The following is a 24,419-nucleotide window of genomic DNA, read 5'->3' as shown; positions in this document are numbered from 1 at the left end:
TTCAATCCTTCATGGTTGTTATAACATTCATCATCATGGGTTTGGGAAGTACCAGGTGACAAATATTTTCCTCGCTGCAACATTTGCCGGAGTCTTTTCACTGAGTAATATAACACGGCAAGCAGTAAGTAGTAAATAACATGAAAGGTAAAAGGCATGGACAGATTGCCATATCCATTTCAATATTAGGAAGAGTTATGCCTTTGTGAATTAAAAAACAAAACAAACCAGTACCTTCTGACTTCGCGTGTCATCCTATTTGTACCTCATCTGTACAGAACTGAAAGGTTTCTGGTGATGTTGCGTGCTGGAATGGATTTTACGATGCAAATGGGTACGCGTTCGGGCACAAAAGAAGGTAGTTTACAAGGATTCTTAATAAAAGATAGCGTTCATTATAAGGGCACAACTTTTATGGTGTATTCGAAGTGTAATCACACACCAATACGCACTGCTGCTAAAGAGGTAAAAGTATCACATACGTTCCCAGACACGAGATTGCACAAAAAATGCAGCTTCAGCGTGACAAAATAGCATACACTTTAGTTTATGGATTATCACTATACTTTAGAAGTGAACTAATTTAGTTATTGAGGGAGACATAAATATGCGATTCTGGAGTACCGTAAAAGGGCAAGTGTCCACGTGTTATTTGACATGGGCGTTGTTAGGGAATTCTATAACTTCTGATCTTTCAGTTGCTTTTGCTGAGACGCTTTCACCCTTAAACTTAAATGGATAATTAAAATTTCAATGGATGGCCCTAATGTAAATTGTAGATTTCTAAATATTTTCAAGTCAGGTATCAAGTCATCATCAAATGATCCTATAATATTTGAACCCCATAATGATCCTATACTATGAGGAAGCTATGTATTATTTAGTTTGGATGGAGGGGCCGCGGTGGCTCAGTGGTAGGGCGTTCACCTCTGGTGCTTGGGGTCCCGGGTACGATCCCAGCCTCCGCCAAGTGAACCTTGTCGTAGACAAGTACCGTGTGCATGGGTTTCCTCGGGGTTCTCCCGTTTTCTCCCACTTCTTCATTGCACCATTTCATTCATTCCTCATCATCACCGTCTCCTTTAGCCTAACCGGCATAACCGTGGGACGTAAAACTCAAAGATTTAATTTCATTTCATTTTTAGTTTGGATGGAACATTTGAGGCTGTCTTTGAGGTATCGAACTGGAGAGTCGTTGAATTTCTAAGAGCTCTGCAAAACGAACTTAAGGATGTTCCAGCGCGCCGTGACGATTCGTATAGAGGCTCAGAATATTTTCCAGTGAAGTTTTATTTTTTGTTGGCTTGAAAATAGTAATGTAAAATCATGCATAGGCCAAACGAAGAGGAGCATCTATACGAGAATAGCCGAACATGTTCGTACATCAAGGTCCTGTAATCCTAACTCATTCGATCGGGATCAAATTTGGTAGGGTAGTAGGACCTGCTTTATAAGGATATAAAACATTGTTATGGAGTTACGTTCTTGACTTACGGGCGATCGAGTGTTGTGAATCATATTTTCGAAAGAAAAAAATCCATATACCGAACTCATCCAATCGGGATCAAACTCGACATGCTGATTAAACTTCACATACTATAAAAGCATGTGAAATATTATGTTGTCCAGGCGTACAGTTCTTGAGTTACGAGCGATGAAATTTTGCGTTAAAAAGCAAAAACCTATATATATTGTATGTAACTGATCCGATCGGGTTCAAACTTGCCATGATGGTAAACCTTAACTAACTATATAAGCGTATGAAGTATTATCTGAAAGTTTATAGTTCCCAACCTATGGGCGGTCAAATTGTACGTGATATGTTCTGAAAATAAAATCCATACATCGAATTCATTGTATTTGGATCGAATTTGGTATGGTGGTAGAACTGCACGTACTATAAATGAATGTGAAATATTATGTTGTACACTCTTACGGCTCCCGAGTCATGGGCGATCAAGTTTTTAGTCGTGGTTTCAAGAACAAAAACTCGAATGTGTAAATGATCCGATCGGGATCAAATTTGCAAAGATTGTAGACCATGACCAGCAATACAAGTGTATTAAATATTATGATGTTCAGGCTTACGGTTCCCGAGGTGTGGCCTGTCAGATTTTGAATCATATTTTAATGTGATTTTGAGTTTAGTGTCGCTTTCAGCAACGAGGCTATATGAGACGTGAACCTACATCGTAACGTGAAATCCAAACCACATGAACTCCTGCCCGCAATCGAACCCAGGTCTCCGACACTAAGGGCTCGTAGAGCTCTTTCATGGCTAAGTGGTTAGCATATGCGCCTTTGGCGTGAGAGACCCTGATTCGATTACCGGCGGGAGCTCATGTGGTTCGGATTCCACGTTAATCAGTAGGTCCATGTCTCATATAGCCTCGCTGCTGAACGTCCGTTAAACTCAAAATCAACTCAACTCAAGGCTCGTACGCTGACCGCTTAGCCACTAAGGAGTTCTGCGTCGTATTTTCAAAAGCAAAAACCCATATGTACGTAAATAGTCCGATCGGGATCAAATTTGCCACAATAGTAGATCTAGATCAGCTATATAAACGTGTAAAACTTTATATTGTGCAGGTGTATGGTTCCCGAGTTATAATGTTCGAATGTCGTATCATATTTTTGAAAACATAAATACATATACTAAAATCACCAGGTTGGGATCAAACTTTGCGTCATATATTTCAAAACAAAAACCCGTACACTGAACTTATCCGATTGGGATCAAACTTTGCAAGGTGATACACTTCAATCTGTTTATTAGTGTGTGAAATGTTACATTGTGCAGGCTTTGGGTTCCCAGAGTTAAAGACTATCGATTTTCTAAATCATTTGACATAGAGAAGCAAAGTAAATTCCGTTTAAATGAAAGTTGAAGGTCAGTCTTAAAAAGAAAATAATAAAAGTTTAATGATGAGCTATTTTTTACTTCTATGCGCGTGTTTTACTTGTAAAGCACTTGCTTCAGAAATAGAACCTTTCCTTACTGAATTTCACACTGACTTTCCTCCCAGTCCATTTCTTTATAACGCTTTATTGGATGTAATAATAATAGTAACAATAATGATAATTTAAAAAAATGAAAAATAAGTTTGTAAAACCAGAAGTTTTTAGTTTTTTTGAATTCATGTATATGAATTGATGTGAGAAATGAAAAACGTCCTCTTTCTGTGAAAAACATTGACATTAGTTTTACTACACATACTTTCTTTAAGAAATGTCAACCAATAACGGATTTGGTTATTTTAGAAGTTGGTCTAACCTGCAGAAAGTGTCTACAGAAATTTGTTCTTAAAATTTTAAAGAAGTGACCTTTAAATTATAAATTGACTAGAGCTTTTTCGCGTTTGGATCGTAATGTTTTTGCAGAGTCTGATATCGGAGTGAATTACATGAAGTTTATTTTAGCTGAGTAGTTTAAAATTATTGGTTAGATAGGATTAGAGCAGCAGATATAGTTAACAGTTTTGTTGAAATCCAAAGTGTGAAATAATTATGAATCAGTATCCTAGAACTGGTCACTGTTTGGATGACTTTTGGCCAAAGAATTTGGATACTTCATAGTAAGGTCATATAAAGATATCGTTAAAATGGTTTCCATTTTCTCTCATGAAAATTCAAATCTAGAAAGAGGATTTTTAATTAATGCACATTCTGTGGCAGATAATTTAAAACAACGAACTTCAATAGTACTCTGACTTGTGTAAGATTCGGTAACTTCTTCGAGTGGCCTTGAGAAACTATTCATAAGGAAATGCAGAATTCATTATGCTCGTACTCGTTTTATACAAGCGGGGAGAGGATATCAATACGTCAAGAATGAGGAAAAGAAACGGAAATAAGCTGAAGAAGGGAAAAATCATTCCGGACGAGGTTGAAGCTAAGAAGTCTAAAATAATGGAAGAGGTGCGCAATTTTCATGAAGAAATAAAACGTTTAGAGAAGTCAAATGAATTACCTAATACATTTTTTTTTCTTTTTCTAAAGGTATGTTGTTAATATAGAACAACCAGTTTTATATACATTCAAACGTCCTTGTTTGATGAGTGTGTTATTGTGACTTTTTCCTTTCATATTTTAGGAAACTTCTATTATGTGACTAAAGTTACAGATTCGTTTCTGGGAAGATATTAGTTTCTTGCTTTGTGCAAGAATTTTTATTCAAGTTATTGTTTTGCAATTTCATAAAATACGTTTTGTGTACTTTTTTGTAATTGATAAAAAATTTATATATTACGTATCATCGTTGCCATGTTTTCTTGGTCTTGTTTTTCCATTAACATGAGAAAGTCCGTACGGCTAATTACATATCAGAGAAATTTTTAAAAAATTGTCCTGGAAAACCGGGAACAGCCAGGAAATTCTTTCTTGTAATTTTTGTCGCCACCCTGAATAAACGTAAGCTTAGTCACAAAACATTTGCAATAGTTTTCTTATACTGATAAGTGCCAGAAATAGTAAATTGAAGTAACATGTAATGATATGTAAAATATTGGTTGCTCTGGCTTCTTTTCTCAATCAACGCTTATTATTATTGTTATTTATCAAATGCTAGGAAGAGTTTTGAATGTATATAACCAAACGTATGCTCTCTACTACTGAGCTACTGTTTTCTAGGAACACTTGAATTATTGATCATATCAGTATAGTTCGGTGTCCGTAAGTCAGACTTGCAAATTAAAGATACGTTTGGATGAGAATGTTCTGTTCAAGAAGGATTTGAGTAAATTAGCCTCAGGTCCGTATCCACGGTGTGTCTAGGGGTACCCCTCCCCCATAATTTTTACTGGCCTTCTAAAATTTTCACGGTTAGCTTGCAAATGAACTATAATATAACGATGAATTATAATATAGTTTGATACCCCTAACTTCTACCGCCCCCCCTACATTTTTGGGCTGGCTACGGGCCTGATTAGCCTTCATAACGCATGTTTTTATCTTTGTGCACAAACGTAATATATCACTTTCATAAATCGTTTCTTCAATTTTTACATAAAAATTATATATTTATAGATTGAAAGGAATATGCACTTTACATAATGGTTTGTAGTTCTAGTATTCATTTTAGTGGTATTCTGAACAACTTTTAAGTTTAGAATTTGTAAAATTTTCTGATTGTTTCAAAGCAAGCGATTATACAGTGATTCTTTAATTCTTTTTCAGGAAACACGATTTTCAGTTAGTAAAGGTAAGAGTTAATTATTTTTCCTTAATTAGAAAACATAGTGTCCAGTCATTTTTATTTGTTGCGTAAATTTAACCAGATTACAAACTTCCTTCTGAAGACTAATACAATAATTCGCCTGAATAATCAAAACTTATGATAAAATAAGAGCCCTGTTTATAGTTGCGAACTTCAGTTTGATTATGAATATCCTGTGAAAGCTGTAGTGGACCAGAGAGTTTTGTTTTAATTTTAATAGTAGCTACATAAACATAATACTTCTGAAATTCTCTGAAATTAGAACATAAAATAACTTTTTCTGTGTACTTTTCTTAATAGTGTATTCCTTTGTACTTGTAGCTTAACCTCAATCAACCCCTTGAAGATCAGGGACCATTTTCTGTGATAGTGCATAAATTGACGGAAATCTTGGCGCAGGCAGTGCACGGAGATTCCAAGGTAAATTTTGAAATTCTTAATAATTTAATTTCATCATATGAATAACCTGTATATAAAATATGTGCACATAGTATCTAATCTTACTCATGATATTTTTCAGTCAATCTTATTCATTTTTTAAACTGTTCACTAAATTTGATGTCACTTTGAAAAAAGTAATTTCCTATGGCTGTCATTAAAATCTCTCTCTCTCTCTCTCCCCTTTCTTTCTTTCTTTCTTTTTCGAAGTGTAGAAAACTGTTAACAGTGAAAGAAAATTAAGTTAAACATTTTCGTTTTTGTGTGTTTCTAATGTACATTTTCCTTTGGCGTAATAATAATAATAATAGGATGAATAATGATGATCGAAGAGAACGCAAAAGATGATTTAATTTGCTTTTTTGCTTATGGTGAGCGATTGCTTGTATGATTCTGATTTCAGTTACTGCATTACAGTGTTTCGTAAATTAAAGTACTCGGATGAAATTAGGGAGTGTAAACATAAAAATTCTATTTCATAATTTTATTCTTTTTTTTAGTCCCGTAAAAGCTGACAATTGATCGGTGAAAATAACAGAACGTTGAATAATTTGATATTTTCTTAGCGTTAGTAGAACAATCGTTTGAGATGCAGATTGTTTATTATTAAAATATTTCACATAACTAGACCTTAATAAGTTTGTACATTGTTTTTAGTTAAGGTTTTCGTAAATTAGAAAACTCATGAAAATAAGAGGCTCACTGGATCAGTGGTGAAGGGTTTGCTGGATCAATTTGGGGCTATGTGAATTTGTAAGGGACAAAATCGAGTCCATGCAAGTCCCCTGTCTTCCCCCACATTGTCATTTCACCAATTCTTTCATAATTATTTACTTTCGTAAGTCATTTGTCCACTTTACTCTACAGAGCTAACCGTGATACGTATAATTGAGAGATTTAATTAATTCTTTCATGAGAATAAGCCCAATTATACATAAGTTTTTTGTTTTTGTTTGTTTGTTTGTTTCAAGTGCCACGTTAGAATTAAGATGCGTTGTTACTATATATTACCAGCGGTGATTATATTTAGAAACAACTATAAATAAAAAGCTTAGTGCTCACCGCAGACCAAATATTCATCTAAGTACTACTTTTGGAAATTACTATTTCCATCCTAAGCTTAGCAGTTCGAAAAAAAAATTAAAAATGGACAAGAAATACGAATGGGTAAAAAGCCAGGTTAAAAGGAGTGAAAATATCGGTAAACCGGGCTCTGCGAGCAGTGGAACCTTTTTTATTCAAATTGAAAATAAATCCATATGAATTTCAAGTAATTTTTCAATTGAAGAGACTGTCTTCCGACAAGATAATGGATTGATCATGGGCAATACTCTTTTCCCGACACTTTCAAGTTTGGTATTGGACATGTTTGGAACTATTCTTCCAAAATTTCCTCCCATCAAACATTTTTGGTACGCCAATGACACTTTAAACCTGTATAAAGATGCTCAAGATTTAATAAAAAAAAAAAAAAAAAAAAAAAAAAAAAAAAAAAGTTTGATGAATTCAACTAGATGCATCCCAGGATTAATTTTACTATGAAACTCGAAGAAAACTTTCTTGGCCTTATTATAAGAAGACATGCTAATAAATTTGTTACTTCAGTATATCGCGAACCTACTGTTGGCACTAAGTATATTAATTCCAAATCGTCGTACTTATGATTTCAAAAATTGAACATTTGATAAAATTTCTTTAGAAGAGCCCTTCTATCTGAGACCGTACTGTTGATCTTAATCAGGAAATTCAACATTTATTAAAAGCCGGACAAGAAGTGGTTTCAAAAATCTTTATTACTAAAATGGTACAAGCATGTACAACAGAAAATCGGCAGCTCCGTCATCAACAAACACTAGAGGTTAGGACGGACAAAATGAATTTGCGTCCCTCTGGTTCCATACTTCTCTGCAAAGGTTAAGATGAAATTACAAGAGCATAATATTAAGATTTCAGAGGTTCCTTCCTTATCTGTTGAGAAATAGATATAACAAGTTTCAAAGCATATTTCGTTCATCCCCAACAATGCAGTGGTATCTGTCTTATCCCCAACAATGCAGTGGTATCTGTCTTGTCAAGTTTCAATGCAGCAAAACATAATAAACCAAACGAAGAAGAAAACAAAAACAGTGACTGGGCGTAGAATTAAAGAACTCCATTGTATTTATAAAGAGAAACCTGCACTTAATGTAGGCAGAAGTGTCATAAATACAATTTGGAGTGATCTTAGCATGTATTTCCGCCAGTTGGAAAGAAATACTAAAATAGTGAACAGTGATCAGTGAGTGGTGTACAACTTTCCTTTGATGAGGAGTGGTGTACTTCGTATTTTTTTATTCCTTTTAATCTGTTTTTTTTACCCATCCATGTTTCTTGCCCATTTTTAAATTTTCCGAACTGCTAAGCTGAGGCTGGAAATAGTAATTTTCGAAAGTACTTCTTAGATGAATATTGGATCTGCGGTGAGTACTAAGATTTTATTTATAGTTGTTTCTTAAAGTGTTTGTTTTTTGTCATCTAGAATATCGTAATTTGTAAGGGACCGCTTCATACTTATTTCTATAGCCAAAGTTCTTAACCCATGGGTATGATGTGACTCTGAGTAGATCAAGAGGGCCCAAAAGAATCGATCTCTGACGCCACGTAGATTTTGAGGTGCGATTTGTATATTAAATGATATGCTGTTGCAGTCAATAAGTGAGAACCCTGTGATTAGCTCCCAGACATTTGAAGAAGTAAAAAATACTGTCGTTATTCTGGCTCATCCTGTTATTTTGACTTTTCTCCCAGAGCCGATTTAGACTACTTTAGGATTAGTTATCTTTCAGGACTTCCACCATACATTAATACATATACTATTACACACTTATTATTAACACTATCCTAATAAATCAATATTAAATGCTACCACTTACAACTAAATTTGTCATTCATTCACGCACACTCACATACATACAGGACAGCGTATCGACACGGGTGAAAATAGTTTTAAAAGAAACCATCTAACTACAATTTGGTGAACATTTATTACATCTACTGAGAAATTAAACACAGAATTTTGTGAACATGCGATAAGTATACGTATAAATATATCAATCCACATACGAAATTGAATGTATAATTAACTGCTGGTAAAATATGACAAGTCCGTAAATATCGTTACATTCTACAATATTCTGAGTAAAGAAAAAAAAAAACTTGAAATGAGGATTATAATGAGTCTTTATCTCATATATAAAGAATTTTAATTAATTCTACGAGTCCTCTCTCGTACCTTTAAACGAGCTATAATATCACATATTCTTAAAGCACCCTTTCTGGTGTCCATGCATTTAACTCCATTTCATTTTAAGATTCACACATGAGGTTATATTTATTAATCGCCGACACATATTCGGTTCGTAGCAGTATTTATCGACACATTTCTTCCATATCTGGGATTAAGAGAGCCAAGTTTTGTCACTAATATCACGGTGACTGTATTACTTATTCGGTCATTCCACTTACTATCCCATTCACTGACTATCTTTCCGTCAATACCACCTTGTATTACCAGGTGCACACATTTATCATTAGATTCACACAATGTATAAAGAAACGAGAATTTTCCAAGCCCAAAAGGATTTTCGTTTATATTGAAAACACGACTACTGAGGTGGAAACACTGGTCAAGTTTGAGAATTCATATGGAAGGGAAGGACTCGAAATGTAATTCCACGGGAAGATTTCAGTTTACTAACTTGAAGGTACATTTAATAATACAGTAGGATTACGACCACCTGCCTTAATCCATGCTGCATGCAATTAGTGTAATACAGACGATGTTAGCTGTTACATATGTTACTTAATAATATTACAAATATTAGAGAGAATATCTAACATGCGGCGGTATTTTCTAACATTCACATTTTACATGTATCGGATATTTCGGACCAAGAACCGAACCAAAAACTGTTCGGGGTAGGTACCAAGACCCTTTACATATATTTGGTTACTCAATTCACCATTATACTTTTTATTTTAATATCATGTTTATATTACACACATATTTATATCTTAATATACATATACTCAATAATTATTTAAACTTTCAAATTAATAACCCCGACAAATTAAATTTTTAGGTTGCAACACTTCAGATAAAATCCGAATATATCACAAATTTAACTAAGTGACCGCACATAATGATAAAATTAATATTCTCAAGCATTCTATTTAGACTAGTAGACATTTAATTCGCATGGCAGGCACGTAAACAAAGAATATGTATAAATATATGATTTTAAAATGGTAATACTACTTTTGGACCCAAACAACATCATCATCATTCAAGTTTATGGTTACCAATGGAAACAAAAGTAGAAATAACTGATAATTCAACGGAGAATTCCAAATGGATAATGATAACAAAGTAAAATTTAATCGTATGCTGAACTATCACTCGCTGTTGCAGTGGCTCAAAATATAATGGAAAAAAGTTTCCTTAATATTCAACATCAACGAATACCTCCACGAATCGTGTCTCGCGACATCTCAGTTGATAATTCAGGTTCAAAAGATGGAGGGGGTGGAAGGTTGAAAAATAAAAATAAATTCTTGAAGAGAATAGAGATAGGTAGAGAAGAGAAAGAAAAGCGGTACGCCAAAAGAATGAGATAGGACACTAAAACTACAAAGATAAGTGGTCGAATTTTGAATTACAACAATCCACAGCCAAATATACTTTCATATGCCGAAAAAGGTGGCCTACTAAAATGCGTGGCCCAACGGGGTCTCTGAGTGCCTAAGTACAAGTCCCCTGCCTTCCAGGCAACCATCTCACAAGGAATAAGCCCTGTTGAATTATTGACTATTAACCGTTTCCGGTACCAATTCACTCAGATTGACTATTAACCGTTTCCGGTACCAATTCACTCAGATTGACTATTAACCGTTTCCGGTACCAATTCACTCAGATTGACTATTAACCGTCTCCGGTACTGATTCACTCAGATTACGGCCGGTCCATCCGGAAGGTTGGTGTAGCCTTTAATTTAGAATTTCTAAATAAAAAAAATATCCGACCCCTCAGAAACTAAGAAGAGTTACGAGTAAAGTATGGAAAACTAAAGTCAATAAATAGAAAAATCCTAACTGGGATTTGCCAAAATTAAAAAAATATATTTAACTAATTTTTGTACTAGTAAGTTGTCTGCCAAATCTTACTAGTAGCTCCCAAATCCGCAAGGGTGCCAACCTTGAGGCGTCAACTAATTTAAAACACTATATCTACTAGAAGAAATGAAAATTCATGGACATTGAGGATTTTGGATGCCTTGTTATGGTATAACGAGATTCTACTGTAATAAATTTTCTATATTATTCAACCCTATCCACTCTGTCACCTCTGCGAACAGCAATGAACTTAGCTTAATCAGGTGACGTGGGAAAAAATTAGAGTTGCAGGGTAGTATCGCAAATGTAAACTGAAAGCCTATATTTGAACTGTACCAATTCTGCAAACAGCTATTCGGTTCTGTGATTAACTGGAAAATATTCGGGATCATTTGCTATATGAACACTATTCGTATCGTCAGGCCGTTAGCATGAGCAGTTAGTATGTCCGTTTACTATAAAGGTCAAGCCACAAAGTGAAAATACAATCCATCATTTTGCCATGACACACTCTCCTCACACAATCTTCTAACATAATGGTTTGTGTACTAATATATTTATTATTATATAAATACAATCAATACCTCGTAGTAAAATTTACAACTGGACCTATTATTTATGCATGGGTGTCCTATTATTTATTCATTCTCACTACAATATATATATATATATATATATATATATATATATATATATATATATAATATTATCATTGCTCACTTATATAATTATTCATTTTCCTATGACGTCGATTTTATTTTCAGACACCCTATACTCTACAATTACGCCCAAGACTGTACAAAGCAGTCTCATTATGTATTAAAATCAATAAATTATTATAGTACACTAATCAATACGCGTAAGCTTGTATGAACTGACATTAGATTCTTTCAAAACAAATTACAGTATATTTCACTTTACGGCTTCGAATTATTTTGTATGCAACGAAAATTCAATATCATTAACTACATGCAATTATATTTTCAGAAAATGTCAACAATGCGATCGTTCACAGAAAGCAACAGAGAGAATTTGAAACTCCAGCCTGACAACAGAAAATGCCATATAGACAAACTTCAGGTTAAGGGGAAAAGCAAAGTTTACTATTATTAATAATTCGATTACTGGACTATATAAATTATTGTGCTTTTCAGAGATACCGAATTTTAATGTAATTTGTCTACATATTTATTCATATGGACCAGAATTAATATTTAAGCATCAATAATTGCAAAAGAAGGGTAATTTTCGGGTTGACTAGATCCTTATGTTACTGAGGAACAAAAACCTAGCGGGAAATAGTTCTCAGCCCAACACGAGATGGTATTAGTAGTACGAATACAAACTTTGCACTATTAAATATTCTTTGCACTCTGTTATCGTTAACTATAAGCAATATACTAGTGATTAAGGTACGGAATTACTATAAATTTTTGATTATGAATCAATGTACTTATTTCGACGGACCAAAAGAGATGAATAATCGATGAGCAACAGTACACTGTCCGTAAACAGAATTTTATTAATGCCCCGGGAGGGACATATTGAAACTATTAATGAAAAAGGTCTCTTTCCTGAAGGAAAAAGAACCTCTATGAATTATTGACTTAGCCCTTTATCGTTGGTAGCTGCGATCAACTTAGGAATAAGTGAGAGTCCCTGTTCTAATTTACACTGACATTTTAGTAATAAATTCAACCACGAAGAAATCTATACCTACCGCCATGTTACAATAATAATAATAATAAAAAAAAAAAGAATCACATTTACTACAGATACAGACAAAAGCTATATTAGGACAGGCCTATCGCAACCTAACAGGAAAATTTTGAGAATAACGGGAGTTATCAAAGGAAACACTAATCTTCAAACTGTTTTGAAAAAGATCACACACTACGATGAATCCTGTCCATCACTATTAACATTTACGAACATGGCGTCGCTTGGGTTGAAGTCCATATCTCACTATTTGTTGACTGTTTTAAAATAAAAATTCAGTATTTTTGGGACCCTATACTCTCCCAACGGATTTATTTATTAATTGAAACTGGTTTTACCTTATACTACTGCATTTTTGTCGAAAAACCCATATATTTATATCTGCAGCAAACTAATGCGGTATTGCCTGATTCGTTTTCAGGTAGAGAATGACAAGAAACACGCCTTAATACTAGAACGTCGGAAATAGTTCCAATCAGAACAAAGAGTTTTGGCGGCGGAAAATATAAAGCGAATAGAAAATCGTAAAAACTGGGTGAAACCGGATTTTGGGAGGATATGACCATCTCAGAGGGACGAAGGGGAGTCTAAATTATTCTGCCAAATATCAGATAGATGGATAATTTCAAGAATTTCTGTTCAATTGCGGGCCTATGTTTCCGTATAGCATTAAAGTGTATAATTTCAATACTCATCCATTTGAAATGCCCATGTACAATGAAATAATAAGAAATTATTCCCCGAAATATAATTCTTCCGAAGCTCGCACGTTAATTTTGGTTTAAGCAGAGAACAAATGAATTTACTACATGGATCAAAAATTATGTGCGGGAAAAAATACAGTACGCGGTACGTTCGAAAAGTGTTGGATCTCTCCAAACAAAAATTTCATTACTTTGATTGTAATGGCACATTACACATTTCAAATGCACAAACTTCAGTGTTTATCACTGATTTATATGTCTGAATTAATAAGGTATTCACGTCATTTATGTATTGAAATGTGGATGATTGATGTATTGTTTTGCGTTACAAAATGCCCTGCTTTAATTGTAGTTTTAATAATGAAAACATTTTAGGGATAGAGTTCGTCTCCAAACACGAATGTTGTGTAAAGTTTTAAAAAAATGTGTTCTATGTGTCAGAGACTTTATTAATGCATTTTAGGTTTATTTTATTATTTATATTTTGTAGGCGAAAGAGATTGTTGCTAGATTTCAGAAGTATGTGGAGATCCATCCAGAAGTCCTAGTGATTGATCCACTTTCAAATGTGATGAAGCTTCTTCATCGGCATGGGTCGTATAGTTTGATCAATGAAAGTAGTTTTGATGAAACTGGTAAGTAGCTAAAGCTGTTGGCAGTAACTGCTGATAACTAAAATATAGAATTCATGGCGAAATAAGCTTAGAAATTGCAGATCAAATAAAAAATGGGTCGTAATGATTTTGCGAGCTCCATGAATCATAATACGATCTTTTGTTTAAAGCTATATGTGACTAGTGTATTAGTTACAAAATTTCGTTATCAAAGCCAGTTTCGAGGATAATAACTATGTATCTGTTGGATATGAAAATCGTCAGGTGTCTTCAGATGTGGTAAGGAAAAAAAAAACTCTCAAACAGAAACAGGAGAATATTATGTCAGATTATGATTTAAAAAATAGCAACTGTCAAATATATTTTAAAAAAAATCCCTTTTGAGAATTAACCAACATAAAACTATATAATAGCATACTCTTTAAGATATAGCCTGAACTGAAACCAAAATCGTAAAATTGTATACTATAGAACCATCAGTTATATTTTTAATTTACTGGTGAAGAAGATGGGAGACATAGTAACTCAATGGGTAGGACACACCTGTGATGGTAGGATAGCTGTTGAGATCTTCGGTTATGTAAGCTTGCGATTCACAACACCAGTATTCGTGGACATTCTCTGGATTCATCTCTTTCTAATCCATCAATTCTTTTATTGGCATTCACTTTATTTACCCATATCGCGTCTGGGCTTCAGAGGATAACAATGGAACTTAAACGTTCCTGTGGTAATGTTTCTTTAATGATGTCATGTTTTCAGTTATGTGTGCGCTTTTATTAATGAATGGTACATTGTTTCGGGAATTCATTGAATGTTTACGTATATTCCATAGTTTTATGAGGTAGGAAGTACACCTTACGGGGAAATAATTGATAATTTCGATAATAAATCCCGTTTAATATTCATTAAAATGTACTTAACACCATAAACAGCCAAAATTATCTAATTGTGAGCAGTTCGGCAATAACTTGGGTCGTATTGTATCAAGTCCCTTTTAATACACGTTTTATTGATAAAAATCTTTATTGGACTGAAATGTTATTATTCATGCAATGTGTTCTAACATGTGTATTATATTATTTAATGTTTATATGTAATAGAGCATGCATATTGTATTGTATAGCATTATACAATAGTAAAATGGCGTTGATGACATGCCTCCTTCATTTATTTTTACACACAGTCTTTCCCTTAAAATTGAGAAATATTTTCCATTAGTTAAACGATCGATTTTCTTTGGGTTTCCAAAGTCCCTTGCTTCCTTTCTAATTGCCTTTTACCTGACCTGTTGCTGGATGTTCTAGAAGTTTACTACTAGCAACACAGTTTTTTATTATTTTTTTCCCGCTGCTTTTTCAGATAACGATGGCTTGTACCTTTGAGAGTTAATACACTATTCCGTAAATATTTTAAGTGGACTTTTTTTTTTTTTTTTTTTTTTTTTTTTTTTTAGTTAAATGAACAGATTGTGAAAATTGGAAATTGTTTTCACAAGATACCATTATATATGAAACAGTAGTGATGATGTAACTGTTCATGATCATACCTAAAATAAACCTGTAATAATTTCATATTAATTATTTTTAGAGCAAGTGTTGTGTGTGTTCTACAGAGATTAGGATTATCGTATGGGGAACCATTCCAGTGGTTGGAAAAAGTTCTATATTGCACTATGGATTTGAAGGTTTTAGAATAGCTATTTTAATTTTTTAAAAATGGTTTAACTTGAGATACGTATATGTAATTAATTTTAACATTGGTGGTTATAAAGGCAGCTGGGCAAAATAATTTTCATATTATCTTTTACTTATACGAGCTACCGATAAAAGAGATGATCTTCGTTACAATTCTGCCGAAGCGAAACGAAAAAGTTCCCAACAGCAGTGTTCTGAACGAGATTGACTCCGAAATACTAACTCCAGTTTTCCATAATTCCTCTTTTAATATCATAACATGTATTGTTCGGAGATGTTTTCAATCATGTTCGTAATTTGCTCTGAGCTTTACTAGTTATAGTAATAAGGTTGGTTGTATTCTCAGTTTCGAGATAATAATTTTAACTAATAGTCCACAGTAAGTTTTGTGAAAGAAAATTGAATTGAAATCACAGAGATGAAATATATGAAACAAGTCAACATTAAGTTTATATCGTAGTGATGGATATTATCAATATGGTTAATTCTTCGACTGATATTTTGAAATATTGCTCATTTTTATTATATTACAGATATCTTTACTCCGACGTTTGTGGAATTAACTACAACAAATATGGAGGAAAATCTCAGGAAAATTAAAATGGCAGGGGTGCATTTTCCATTTGGTAAGGACTTTTTTTTATTTTTTTAATTTTTTAGGTCACTAAAATAACATAAACAAATTAATGTTTACAAATAAAATATTGCTCTAATAATAGATTCTTCCGTCATTTAATGAGAATTATCTGAGGATTAATTAGTAGGAAGTTGTGCATTTCAAATGAACAGAATTTAATGTGCATCAGAAAGTGAAACTAGCGAGTGTTGCTTATATTAAGCTTAGGAAGAGAAGCTGAGTAATCCACATAAGTATATGAAAATTGTTTCTGAAATTGTTATTACATGCTTTAACTGTGTTCAACTAGCGGACTTTTTTCAATGTCAAGAGGTCCGTTCAATTTTTTTCCTCTGCTGGTTGTTAATCACACAATGCCAAGAACATTTAGCAAAAGACTTGATCTATTTTCATGTACTGTCCTTAGTATGCTTCCTGTAGATAACATTTTTTTCCCCAAACCTAAAGCGTATTAGTTGGTATGTTGATCATTTAGTTAAATTATCCTTTGGGTTGCCGTGTTGATCAATTTCGCAATCGAAAAACACCTTTATGATTGTCTCAGAAGTAAGGAACTGAGTGTGGATAATTGGTAGGTAAGCGTTTAAGAAATTAATTGTTAATATCGAAATAGAACAGATGTAAGTTACATTATTGATTTCGTAACATAGGCAAACTCATAATTTAACTTTTTGCATTCGAATTCCGTAATACACGAGCAAATTTACTCTGTTAGATTAAAAGAAAGTGATCGGACGGAACTGTAAAGTTTTAATTACGCATAGCAACCGTGGTAAACAACATTACCAAAACTAAAATTCGGATATTTTCTCAAGTAATTTAGGTTTACATAAAATTAATTGCTCTGTTTTTTAGATTATTAGTACTAAGTAAGTTGGGACAATTTTACACGATATTTGAATTGATAAATGCGATTACATACGCTCGAAGATATCTTTTTGTCATAAAAAATCTGACCTTGTGTGGCGAATAATCACGTTTTTACTTTTGTCAAATCCTATCTGGAACATATCAAGGAGATATGATTTCTTCAGTATGATATGCATGAATAAACATTAGCATAATAGAACATTATATGGATATCTTACAACTTATACCTAAAACCATGAAATAATGAAGCACATTAACAATACAAGATATGCACGCCAAAACATAGAATAAAAATATATTGTCCTTATGTGTTGTGTTTAAATATAAACAATCATCGGTGGGTAGTGATTTTTATTGAAGTTGGCTGCGTTCGCAGATTGATAAAATTTAGATTTGTACGAAATCGCGTAGCTTAGGAAGAATTGTGTTGAAACTGACCTGAAATTGATAACTGACAGGTTTGCGAAATTTTGAAGCTTATTAGAACACAGTAATTAAATCTTGTCTTCAGTTTTTAGTATGAAATATTGGAGATATATAGTACTAGCATTCATTTTCCATGTTTAGAAGACTTATTATTTGTACTTGTATAAGATTTTAAAGTTTGCTGAAATAAACTTATGAGTAAAATAAACAGAAAAGTACAAATAGTATATGAAGGTCTTTTCTTTTGATATAGTTCTATTTTTCTTTTAAATCTATAATTTTTTGCATGCTAATTAGTTATTGTTTTGTTTTACAGTTTGCAAGTCTTCAATAGCCCAAGGCTCCAGCAGTGCTCATCAGGTTAGTTGTGTTCTAAGATTTTAAGTAATGAATTGCATTAGGAAAATTATTTCTTCACTGGAGGTGTAGTTTATGAAAGAAATGTTATATTCACTTGCAGAAGTACTTTCTCACTGAAAAAAAATTACGGTTTTATTGCCTTCAGATTTAATTGATCAATTAAAGTGTAGCAGTCTCCTTCGTAAACAAAACTGTTGAGCTTAAGTAACAGAAAATTTTGCTCAAATACAACAAAAAGAAAGTTATATCCAATAAGCAATATAATGAAAATACTTTCTTATTGCCGTCCATACAAACATATTATGGTGGAATAATGTAGCAGGACAGATGTTGAAGGAAGCTGACTTTTTTTGTGTGTGAAAAGTATCAGTCTAAAATTAAATTTAGGACCTTTGTCTTATTATAAAATAATATAGACAGACGTGCTCTAATGTTAAATTTTAATTAATTTATTAATAACCTTTATATTACGGATAGCATGCTTACTAGTGTTTAGGTGTTTGGACAACCGGAACTAGGATACACGTTATTTTAACGCGTTCTTCCGTGTTGGTATGTTCATTGCGTTTTTATCATATCTATATAACTGTTATTCAAACACTAACCACTCCATCCCTTTGAGAGAACTAAAAACTTGAGTAAAGTAATCCTTACATCCACTATATGTATCAAGCATTTTTTTCTAGAAAAAGGAATCTTTTGTCAAAATAGGATATGCAAAAATGTTATCTTCATTATCTTTATCTGTCCAGTAATACGAAACTGTGTGTTGGTTTATTGAAGTTCATCGTTCCTTTTCAGCACCGAAAAATATATGAGACGTAGTCTTAACAGATTAACATGGAAACTAAACCACCATAATGCTTTCAAATTTGTCGAAGCTCTCCCACTGACAATCGAACTATTCCCGTACACCAAAGGCTCGCACATTAGCCACTAGATCTGCGGGAAGCGCTATTGTACAAATTATTTGCAGCAGATTTACTGTTTGAATGCTTAAGATAAGCAATGTAATATAATGAGGGCCAACAGAAATCCTTGGTCTGATCCAAGCACGCTCCAGGTGGGCTTTCTGGTGGAATGTGGATTTTCTCAGAGTTCTCCGTTTTTTTGCTTCCAACACATTCAGCATTTCATTCATCATGAGGGTCTCCCTTAATATCTAGGCTTAATCATGGGATGCTAAACTAATAATTATTAAATAATAATGTTACACGTATACTTTTATTGTTATTATATAAGTCAAGTTATAATGGAAGGACATTGCATGAAACTGTTGAATTCCAGACATTTACTTACGTATATTTTACTTCGGAACTTTCTTTGCAGTATATATGAGCCTCAGAAAATTTTATCCTAGAAAGAAGCAATTTTTCTTTTTTCTGCAAATTTAATTCTAGAAAATCATAGAATTAAGATGTTATCAAATCTTGAGATCCTAATTTTCTTACAAAACTACAGTGGACCTGTGGTTGCAAACTTAATCCGTTCCATAACGCTGTTTGTGAAAAAAATGAAATAAAATCTTTCAGTTTTACGTCCCACGGTTATGCCGATCAGGCTAAAGGAGACGGTGATGATGAGTAATGAATGAAATGGTGGAATGAAGAAAGTGGGAGGAAACGGGAGAACTCCGAGAAAACCCACGCACATGGTGTTTGTCCACCACAAAGTTCACTTGGTGGGGACTGGGATCGAACCCGGGACCCCAAGCACCAGAGGTGAACGCTCTACCACTGAGAACGCTGTTTGTGAACCGAAATAATGTTTCCCATCGAAATTAACGTATACACATTTAATCTGTAAACTAGAAATACAAATTAGCGAACAAAGCAAAGTTTATTTAAAAAAATAATAACTGAATAACAGTTTCGCCAACTAAATGAACATATTGGCTTCATCAGAGACTGTCAGATAGTGTCTGATGAAGCCAATATGTTCATTTAGTTGCCGAAACTGTTATTCAGTTATTATTTTTAAAAATAAACTTTGCTTTGTTCGCTAATTTGTATTTCTAGTTTAAGTTATTTAGAACAGCAAAGCTAGTATGAACCAGACAGTTAATTCATTCTATCCAGAGAAGGTACTGGTACTGTGTGTATTTTTTACATTTTAAAATGTTTTCTGTAATTTACAATATAGAGTGAAAATAACATTATACTTCTTAAAGACAGATAAGTAACACTGAATTAAACAAACCCGTATGAGGGCTAGAAAAACCAAGAACTACAAAACAAGAAGAAAAATATTTTTTGATCGCAGCATTTTGATAGATAATGTATACGAAGAACGCCCAAAAGCACTACCGGGTATTCGTGCCCCGAAATATTGTTCGTAAGCCGAGAGAAAAATTGGTTACAAAACTAGTAAACAGATTTGTTCGCGAACCGGGGTATTCGTAACCCATGGGTCCAGTATAATAAGATTCTGCGTAGAAAATCCTCACACTCTACGTAACGATGACACGTAACTTTTAATGATAGGCTTCAAGGATTTTAAATTCAGACTGATGGCGGACGTTATGTAGAAGAGGACACAGGGACACTGTTGCTCCGTAGTAGAGTGTCACCTCTGATACGAGGAGTCACTGGCCATATGAGTTTGTAGTGGACAGTATTGTGTTCATGTACTTTTTCCCCGAAGTTCCCAATTTCCACTCACATTCTTACTTTACTAATTTTCTCACGAATGCCTAGGATACAATGTTGTTAAATGAACATATTTATCTATGATTTATATGGAACAATGTACTTTGCAAAGAAAACAAATTTACTTTTATATATATATATATATATATATATATATATATATATATATATATATATGATGAATAATTACCTTTGAACTATATAAGCATTCATATATCAAATAAGTATTAGGAAGGATTTATTCAGATCAGGGTCATTTGCAAATAAATTGGCTTTTTGGAGACTAAAAATGGCGAAACTTAAATAATTAAAATATCATTCTCATAATTAGCACTCATCATACGCAATAAAAATTTAAACCGTTCATGGTCAAGGCCAACTCATTTATTAAGATTTTCACAATTTTTACAGAAAAAACGGAAATCCATGCATCAGGAGAATGACAGCGAAGCCAGGAGAATGACATAATTTTTTAATTTTATGCTTACAACTGGCAGCCAGAGACACACAACCTTAAGCGTTAATACAAGGATAATCTTTAACTATAGTTAAAAACTAAGGAGTCAGAGCGTGAAAAAAGTTTAAAATTATATTATTATATAAAGAATAGGGAGAACATAAAATAATAAAGCGATACGTATGACATAATACTTAGTTTTAATTACAAGATGCATACAAACGTATATAATATATTGTATGTTTTAGAAAATGATATATAACAGTAACATCACAGTCGTTCAATCTAATTTAAGTTCGCATGTCTATGTGCGAAACTAGGAACAGCAACATGCTATCTTAAAGAATATAGCCTATGACACAAATTTTAATCTGAAACTCGACGGCTATAAGACAAGAAGTCTGAAAATAAACATACCGTTTCATCATACAAGCTTTGTTTGTTGGAAAGTATAAATTTAATGCAATTGATATATTTTTCACATAAATTCTATAAAACAAGATCTTATCTAAAAGTGTATGACTTTTGTCCATATTCAATAATAAATGTAAGAGACCGATCATTAGCTTTTACAATACTATAGAAGCAAATGTATTATTAAATTTAAAAGAACTTACACAGAGTACTTTTTTACTATTCTATACTTAAAATTTATAGAACTCACGCTGTCCTTTTACAATAATTTCTGGTTGTGGAAGAAGTTCAGTAACTTCATGAACATTACAACTGTAAGTAATACCATTGAGGTTCCTGTTCCATAGTTTCGTGTCTTTATCACATTGAATAAGATACTCAATATTCACTTCACCATCCTTCACATCACTTCTACACAGTGCAATGTACTGAAATTACCTTTTCCTACCCTTTATATTAACGCGAAGCAACGTTCGCACAAGATGCATCATCATCACTACTATAAATGTCTTCAACTCTGAGTTTCTCTTTGGTTGGAATTTGAGAGTTAGAGTACTGGCCTAATTCATAGTGATAACAATAGCCTGTACAATCAAAACAAGAGAACATTCTCATTCTGAGTAATCGTCTGTTACTTGTGTCCTTTTCAGTGACCACTTGATGTACAGACATGGTTCCTTTAATTTTTTTACCTTTCTCCTGGATAATTTGCGCTGCATTTGTTTAATATCATCCGATGATATCTCTTCAATGATTACACTTTGCATGCTCTCTTTTAAACACTTGACTAAAGCTGCTGAGTTTGCAATATCCTTACCCTGTGCTACTATGTTGTCTGCCACTCGTTTGCACGTGCCTCCAATGCCATCTGGTGCCCCTTTACCATGACCAGCTTCATGATAGTTTCAGGTGGCTTTAGATATGTTTGGGTACATTTCAAAACAAAATACTGCACAAAACACTAAACATCAAGTTACTTCTATATTGAGTAACAGGGCTGTCACTCCAGAAATGGATTATATCTATAGTGGGAGGCAGTTTTTTCATCACTGGTTGAAGATGGGCCCAAATCGCAGGTACTCCATGTAGAAGGTTACTGGACAGAGTACAAAAACTTCGTAAATTAATGTTAGACTCACTTTTGTCGCGGGTATAAACGACCACCGTGAGCATTGCCACTTGTTGTCTTGATCCTCAAAAGTTAAATGACTGTATTTCTTCTGAATATTTACATGCATAATTCTCACTAAAATCCATGTGAATTATTGCTTCTCTTTGAGTTATGGTCTCTTTTTGCAATCTCAAACTATTTTGTTGGTGTCTTACTCGAGCCACATGCTTCGAAAATTCATCTACTATTTCTATTAACTCATTTGCTATTTTTCAAACTGTCGTATTTATTTTTTCTTTAACAACTTTTTTCACCGATTTGACCGATCCATTGCTATCTGTATAATTTTCAGTTTTTGTGATCCGCTTTGAATATTCGGCTTCATGATCATCAACTTCCTTGAAAATGATTGTTTTCTTGTTGCATCTTTCACATTCTCTTAATAAACATTGTTCCTCTTGCGAGTCAGAGCAAATTATTTCTAACACCGAGTCTGATTTTGACACATCTAAACAGCCATATGCATAGAGAGTTTTGATTAACATTTTCCATATTTGAATGCTTCACACATTTGCACATCTCTCTTTCACCGATAGTCATTTTCGTCACCCATTTTGGCCGGTACCGGGTAAACGTGCTATAGCTGATATATTTCCTTTTCGGGTTATCTCTCAAATACTTTGTATATAAGGTGGTCATGTTATCTTCCAATACTTTTCGTTGATGCTTTCCACACTTAGAACTGACATAATCCTTTTTTCCTGGGAATATTCTACTGACATTGTCTTGCTCGTAAAACGAGATGATATCCTATTGAAGCTTCAAAGTAGCTGTCTTGCGCACTCTGGTATTTTATGCCTCTAACATTTTTACGCGCCCTCTCTTCAGAAATCTAGTTGCGGACAACATCCGATACTTTTTAAATATTTTTCCTCTGGTTATTAAGTGTAACATTCGTTTTTTTCTCTCCGAACCCGCCACACCCTTCATTGTCTCAACTGATTGTGTTAACTGTTGATTAATAACTTCACCAAAGAGAAGTCCTTTTCTTATTTCACTCTTATTTCTTGAAGCTATGAGCTTTCCTGCTTTCTTTCTTGGAGTTAAAAATGATTCTTTGTTTGAGCTAATTTCTCTAGAAGATTTCGTTTTCAATCTTTGCAGCCGTTTCTTGTATTTACCCAAATCACTTCATTTTTTACTCTCAACTCGAGATTTTTTTTCTCTTCTCACCTTCTTTTTCTCCTGTTCTGTTGTCTCTATAATTTCTGCCACAGTTTCTGGGGAATGTGGAACATCCTTGCGTTCCGAAGCACTGTCTGGTGGGATAATATCACAAGAAATAGTCGTATTAATTGCTACTCTCCGCCTTTGTTTCATTCTTGCTGTGTTTTGACGCCACTGTTTTCTCTTCATTCGCTTTTTCCTTTCTGACATTTCTTTGATGAGCCTGACATTTCTTACCTGTCCTTTCTTCCGTCTTCTTTGGTATTTCATTCTGGATTTTCTTTCAATTCTGCAGCGAAGGAAGGACACTCCGCAGTCAGTCTCTCATATTTTCGACGTTCAGCTTCCCTTTTTTTCCGAAGACACTCTTCATTACTTTGCTTCTTTCTCGCCATCTGCAAGTGACAAGGAAGTCCACTTCAGATCCCTTATAAGTAACGTCTGGGTGCTCTGACTCCTGATCACGTAGCAGTTGCCATTCTCCTGGCTAGTCGGTCATTCTCCTGGCACGAAAATGCCAGGAGAATGACTGCGTAATTATGACAGGAGAATGACATTTCGCTAACATTTCGTTAAAATCTTACACTGTATTTATCTGTTACATGAAATGATGTACTTATTTCAAAACATATCTGTTTTGTCTCTCTCAAGAAAGCTAATTAATTTATATATTGTAAAAAACAAACTAAAATGACTTACCAGAAGAATGACTGGAAATGCTACAAAGAATC

General features: G+C 33.6%; 1 protein-coding gene across 7 annotated transcripts in view; it reads left to right on the top strand.

Moving 5' to 3' along the window:
• Window positions 1-24,419, top strand: part of LOC145660488 (inositol-tetrakisphosphate 1-kinase-like) — a 51,947-nt gene that overhangs the window by 10,473 nt on the left and 17,055 nt on the right. For all 7 annotated transcript variants that reach the window (XM_081725571.1, XM_081725573.1, XM_081725570.1 and 4 more), the window contains exons 3-7: window positions 5,176-5,200; window positions 5,537-5,635; window positions 13,718-13,862; window positions 16,072-16,164; window positions 17,788-17,831. In XM_081725571.1, the coding sequence (XP_081581697.1) occupies window positions 5,176-5,200; window positions 5,537-5,635; window positions 13,718-13,862; window positions 16,072-16,164; window positions 17,788-17,831 (406 nt within the window). The remainder of the gene's footprint in view (window positions 1-5,175; window positions 5,201-5,536; window positions 5,636-13,717; window positions 13,863-16,071; window positions 16,165-17,787; window positions 17,832-24,419) is intronic.

The sequence above is a fragment of the Thermobia domestica genome, chromosome 9, assembly GCF_964235325.1.
Source record: "Thermobia domestica chromosome 9, izTheDome1.hap1.1, whole genome shotgun sequence".
NCBI classification, from domain to species: domain Eukaryota; kingdom Metazoa; phylum Arthropoda; class Insecta; order Zygentoma; family Lepismatidae; genus Thermobia; species Thermobia domestica.
This window is presented reverse-complemented; position numbering and strand designations above follow the sequence as displayed.